Source organism: Scleropages formosus, chromosome 2, assembly GCF_900964775.1.
Source record: "Scleropages formosus chromosome 2, fSclFor1.1, whole genome shotgun sequence".
In the NCBI taxonomy this organism is placed as follows: Eukaryota; Metazoa; Chordata; class Actinopteri; order Osteoglossiformes; family Osteoglossidae; genus Scleropages; species Scleropages formosus.
The window spans coordinates 35500352-35506840 of record NC_041807.1 but is presented as its reverse complement, the minus strand read 5'-3'; the positions used below and the strand labels follow the sequence as shown (position 1 = coordinate 35506840).

General features: G+C 40.2%; 1 protein-coding gene across 1 annotated transcript; it reads left to right on the top strand.

The window, feature by feature from the left end:
- The first annotated feature begins 546 nt into the window (after window positions 1-546).
- Window positions 547-5503, top strand: LOC108933497 (type-1 angiotensin II receptor-associated protein-like). The gene is made up of 5 exons (XM_018750597.2): window positions 547-626; window positions 912-946; window positions 2483-2591; window positions 3505-3709; window positions 4748-5503. The coding sequence occupies exons 1-5, from the start codon at window positions 600-602 to the stop codon at window positions 4828-4830; spliced, it is 459 nt and encodes a 152-aa protein (XP_018606113.1). The 5' UTR covers window positions 547-599; the 3' UTR covers window positions 4831-5503.
- Window positions 5504-6489: the final 986 nt, after the last annotated feature.

The window sequence follows — 6489 nt, the reverse complement described above, 5'->3', positions numbered from 1 at the left end:
GAAGTCAGTGTTACTGGAGCTATTAAAAGGTGACATCCTTACACACTTTTGTACTGGTTAAGGGTTTTTCCTTGTTATCTGAAGGTCTGGGTTTTGAACCATTTCTCCCGCTGCAGCACCCTTGATTAAGGTATTTACCCTGAATTCCTTAGTGTATATATGAGTAGAATGCTGTAAGTCACCTTGTACACCTTGTAAAAGGAGTTAAAATAGTTTACTCAGGTTCAGATAAATAAAGGCTAATTATCTTTCTGGAGACAATGGCTGTGGCCTTGAATGGTTCACAGGCAGTGTGGGGGATTCAATCCCACTTTGTGGGTTTACCTAGGGAACTCAAAACAGTTCATCGGAACATATTTTTACATTAGTTTTGTTATTATATACAAATTCTGCTGCCTGTCTGGAGGGAGGGAGTGAATGGGTGGAAGGGGGAGGAGAAGATCAGGTCTTACCACATGTGTGTCGGTTCCTTGGAGGAGGGGTTCACTTGACCCAGCTCTCTGCACTCTCTGGTTATTTCTGTTTCTGCACTTCAGCACACAAGAAAATAGGATCCAAACTCTGTTCTTACCCTGCTTGCACCCTGTTCTTCCAGAGGCATGGAAATCCCCTCCGTCAGTCTCAAGGTAAATTAAACTAAAAAAGATGGGTACATTTTATAATAGTGGTAGTGCTGCAGTTTTTTATTATTATTTATTGTGTTGCCACTGAGAGGTTAAACAAAGTACAAATGTCCAATATTACACCATGGGATACCAGATTTGAAGTTTTAAATATATACTGGACTCATGGAGATGTATCACAATCATGTTTCACACATAATTAACACTGTGTTACTGTAACATATCTGATATTGGTACTGGTAAATGTGGGTATGGATTATAAATAAACATCGTTGTCCATTCTGACAGGTGATTATTCTAGTGCACTGGCTTCTGTCCATCTGGTGAGTAGATGGACTCTTTGTCTTAATAACAATGATAGAAATAATAATAATCGTCGTCATCATAAATTCATTGCTTAGCTGAGGGATAAACATAGAAGGTGACAAACAGTATTTACCTATTAATACAACTGGGTATTTGTACAGGAGTAATTCAGGGTAAATGTCTCACTCCAGGGTAGCAGACTAGTAAAGTAAAGAGGATAAAGAGTACTGGGGCTTGACTCAATAAGCTTAAGATTATGAATATTTGCCCTGACCGGCTACATCCCCTCAAGAGTTTCACTATTATTCATATTCAATGTCATAACCTCACAGGGCATTACACCGGGAGATGGGATGTCAGTCTATGAGTGTATACTGGGTATACCACAGTGTGCCCCCTGTCTATGAGGCTATACTGGGTATTCTGTAATATGTCCCTCTCCATTAATGTATACTGGGTACACTGTGATGTGTTTGTATCTATGATGGTATACAGGCATCCCTTGCTTTACAAATTCTCTTTATCTGAAATTTCGCTATAACAGCTCTTGGCTTTTAATACCCAATTTTCGATTTAAAGAACGAAAACTAAGTAAAACGAAATTTTTTCAAAGCCTACACAATAAAATTTGAAAGTTGTGTATTACACCTGAAGGGAACTGGAAGTGCAGTCATTTACTGTAGTTGGTCTCTGCTTGTGTGTGAAGAATGTGAGTGTGTTATTTTAAAGAGCGGGGCATTATGGGGAGTGTATGAAAATCCAATGGAGTGTGTTTGACATATTGGGTATGTTTTTTTCGTTGAATGATTATGGAGACAGCAGAGCAATTAGCAGTAAAAGATGGTTCATGGTTTTTAGCATATGTATGCGCAATTTAGCAGCAGTGAGCAGTTTTAGAAAGTTGTTCGCAATAAACCTGACATGCTCAGTGGATTCTTCCTTGGTTTGCTTCTCATCCTGGGAAGAACTGCTCAATTAAAGAGAAAAATGGGAATTACACCAGTGCAGTAATTTCAGAAAACTGCCCAGGGTTTTCCGAGCCTGATCCGTACAAGTAATACAAGCAGTACAAGTCATGCGTGTAATGCACTTTTGTTCCGTTTTCTGAGATTTAAGTTGCTTTGAATAAAAATCTCATCTAAATAAACAAATATAAATGTGTGCTTTATGTCATGCTGAAATCATGGGTTGATAAAATATACAGATGTTTTCTAGTGTTTTGGTGATTTTTGGGAAAATTTTTTGGGGTATTCAGATGGGCTGCAAATGTCTTATTATTTTTCGTTTAAAATAAAGAGAAATCGGCTTTCGGAATCCAAAAATTCGCTATCCACAGTGTTTTCAGGAACACATTAATTTCGTAAATCAAGAGATGTCTGCAGTGGGTATATTGCAGTGTCCTGGTCTATGAGGGTAGACTTGTATACTACAATGTGTTATTCTTCATTCTGTACCGAACGTATTTTTGTGTCAAGATTCGAAAGTGTATTTTAGGCTTTTATAGCTGTGTTCCAGCAAGTTCAAATTTTGAGTGTAATTCTCGTGCTCTGCAGGGGCACCACGGCTTGGCTTACCTTGTCCTATGCATGGGCCAACTTCAGCATGCTGGCCCTGGGTGTGTGGGCAGTCGCTCAGAGGGATTCCACTGATGCTGCACTAATGGTGAGCTGACAACTCATTCTGTACAGTCAAAAATGGTAAAATAAAGCCCACCCTCTATTCTCAGTAATGGTAAAGTAACAGCTCATCCTCAGTACTCAGTAATAATATTAATAATCACTTAATCACTCATTTTAATGAAGTGGGATTTTTAATGCAACCAGAGGAAAAACAGAAAAAAAAAAAAATTTGCCCTCTGACTCACTCAGCACCAGTTACCGCTTGTTCAGGTTATATCCATTTTCAAACTGTATCCAAATACATATGGTTAAGTCCAGAGTACAAAACAGTTTAAAAGAAAAATACATATACAGCTGCTAACCCTTCCTATTTTCCCAAAATTTTTCAGATTTTCAACACCGAGTATGAACCTTATGATTTTGTTGCTAAATTCCACTTTCCAAAAAACTAGATAAAAGAAGTAATAAAAAATCACCACACACCACCACCACCCACACACTCGTCTCCAATTCGTCTTTTCAATCCATCATTTCTAAGTGCACTTGCTTCCGGGCCTGAGCATCATACTCGCCCCGCATGATCGCTTTGCAAAAGCAATCACACCTCAGATTCCTGCACAAGCACTGCAAACTTTTGCCGCCATATTTCATTAAATTGTTAAAAAATGTATTTTTTCGGTCCGTTACAATCTGTGTTTCAGTAATGTAAAACTATATGATAATAAAAGCAATAGCGATGATGATGATGATAATCATAATACCCCACCCCCAGTCCCCAGATTTGCTTTCTTTTCAAATGTATATTGTAAGGCAAGTAACAGGTATACACACAGCATGCATTCAGATAAATCCATTCATTATCCATTTATCAGTATCAGAGAAATTCAAGTTACGTTGTGATTACTGCACTTCCAATGTCCCAGTTTGGTCCACATTTTCGTTTTCTGCCTCCTAAGTTCCTGTTGGGGATGATCATCACGATGCTGACCGACGCCGTGCACTTTGGCCTGTACTACACTCCACCAGGATCCCTGCCTTTGAAGGCTGTGGACACGTACCGCTTCAGCATGGCCACGGCTATCTCCAGCCTTCTGCTCAAACCCTTCTCCTGCTTCTTCATCTACCGGGAGTACCGAGTGAGGGGTGGCGAGTACAGCATCGGTAAGCACCTGGGCAGGGGAGCCAGGTGGACTCAGTATCACATTCCTGTGCGGGGTGCGAATCCAGGCTTGGGTCTTCTCTCACTATAATCCCACTCCTACTTATAACATGGCGACAAAAGTTTCCGAAGACACTCTGAAACACACTTTTGGAGCAAAATCAATTTTGTACATATTATCTAAAACTATAAAAAAAGTATTTGAATGATGGGGAAACTGGAATTGTTATTTAAATGGATTTATTATTAGCTGCTCTCTTTGTCCTAGGAGACCTTCAGTGTTAGGTAGAACACACATAGGAATTTAACACACACACGTTAAGGACTACTCAGAGTCAGCAGCGCACCTAAAGCACACGTGTTTGGACAGGGAGAGGACTGAGCTGAATTTGAACCCACATCCAAACCCAGAGGCCAGGATCTGTTTGGCACCAGTGCCGCCCTCTGCACCATCATGTCGCCCAAAGCAATGGCTGTATAATTGCACAGTCTGAAATATATATAAATATATACAGCTGTGGTTAAATGCAAACCACAAGCAACAGGAGTTAAAATAGTTCTCAGGTTCCGTATCTCATGGAAAAACTCATGTTCAGAACAGATTATTTTAAACATTAAAATTGATCAGTTTAATGTCTGGGCAATCATCAAAGCCCGGGGAACCTGAGTCGTCTCCTTGATTGAGCTCTTTGCCTATCATTAAAATGTTATTATTGATTTTCACACAGAAATTACACACATTACTTAAATTGGGCTGTCTTTCTTATTTTCCTTTGCTGAAAGGTTCATGCTCACATCTATAGCCTTTGCCTGGGGTTTGATGGTCCTCAAGATATGTTTTATAAGATGATGTCTGATTTCAGCATCATTTCACCGTCTCTCTGGTTAAGTGCAAATGAACCCAACCTGAGAAATAGGCCTGTTTGCCATGACTTTTCTCACAAAATCACTGGGAAAGTTCATCTGTGCCTCACCTGCTCTTGAACCTTGATGTTCCAGCGAAGGGTACAGCACCTTGATTATGTTCCATTTCCACGCAGGGATCAGCAGTGCATCTCCCAACCGTGAGTCCTACCAGTCCATCGACCCACAGACCCACCCAAGCGCTACTGCTGGGCCTTGAAGATGGGAGATCAGACATGGGATGGGGGTGTCATCATGTTCCAGGCTTCGGGACTGCGTGTGTGAACCTCAACATGTTTGGATTTTTCTCAACATGTTTATTTATAACAGCAAGCTGAAATATCTCTGGCTCAACACACTCACGTTTGAGTCATGGATTGAAATATACATACATTGACATACACTGTATAATTGTCTTTTTTACCTTTATCTGACTTTTGTGTCCAGAAGAAAATTGAAACCTACCTGCATAGCAGTTTTTGAAAATCTGTTGTACTTAAGATTTTAGGAAGTGTGAAACCTGAGACCTGCTGAATGAGGAAATATGCCAAAAAGGCATAAACCATGACTAGATATATACAAAACTTCCTCTATTAAGCAAGTGTAAAGTCCTTCCATTTTTTTAAACTTTTTCTCATCCTTGCGTTAAAAAGGCAGCGTATGTGACCAGTTGTACTATTTACCACCATTATAGGGTGTTAAGGCATGCAGTGGTTCAGTATGTGGACTTTTCATGTTTTACCTAATCAACTTCATTGTTTTTTTGAAGATATACGCTTATTCTGAAACTGATGCCTGCAACACATTCCAAAAAAGCTGGGACAGTCGAGGGTTTACCACAATGTAACACCACCATGTGTTTTAATAACACTGAAGTGCTTGAGCACTGAAGACACCAGCTGGTTAAGTTTAGCAAGTGGAATTTTCATCCATTGTGCAGGTCTTCAGCTGTGCAGTTGGATGGGGCCTTTTTTGCCATATTTTATGCATACTTTTACATGTATTCATTTAGCAGAAGCTTTTCTTCAAAGTTACGTACATCTCATAGAAAATACAATGTGTACAATGCATTAGGAGAGACACTTAGATGCAGATGTGTAATTCTTAAGTACAGTTTCTTTCCACCATATGAATCAATGTACATGACATGAATAGCTGAATAAAACTTTATCCGAATATTGATGATTCCTAACAATAAATATATCTTTTTTGAAAGAAAATTACATTACGAGAGGAGCTGCATGAAAATGTATCCATTGTTTAACAGATATGATCTCAAAGTTATCGTGCATTAACATGAACTTTAAGAGATCATGGGTGTAGTGAGTCCAGAAGAGGTGAGTTTTAAGACCCTTTTTAAATGTGGACAGCGATTCAGCAGTTCCGAGTGAGAGGGGGAGGTCGTTCCACCACAACGGAGCCAGAACTGAGAACCTCTGTGTTTTACCTTTTGTGTGTGGGACCACCAAGTGGGCAGATGTGAAAAAGCATAGCGGTCTGGTTGGGGTGTAGTGATTGATCAGGTCTTGTAGATCGCTGGGAGCAGTCCTACTGATGCATTTGCAGGCCATAACCAGGGTCTTAAATTTGATCTGGGCGGCTATAGGAAGCTGGTGCAGAAAGACGAGCTTCATAATGCACCACGTATTCTCAATCGGACACAGGTCAGGACTGCAGACAGGCCAGTGTGGTACTCGCACTCTCTGCTTCTGCAGCCATGCAATTGTAATCCAGGCAGAAAGTGGTTTGGCGTTGTCCTGCTGGAAAATGCCAGAACACCCCTAGAAAAGACGACATCTAGATAGCAGCATATGTTGCTCCAAAATTTATGCATATCTTTCTACATTAACGGTGCCCTCACAGACGTCTAAGTTACCCA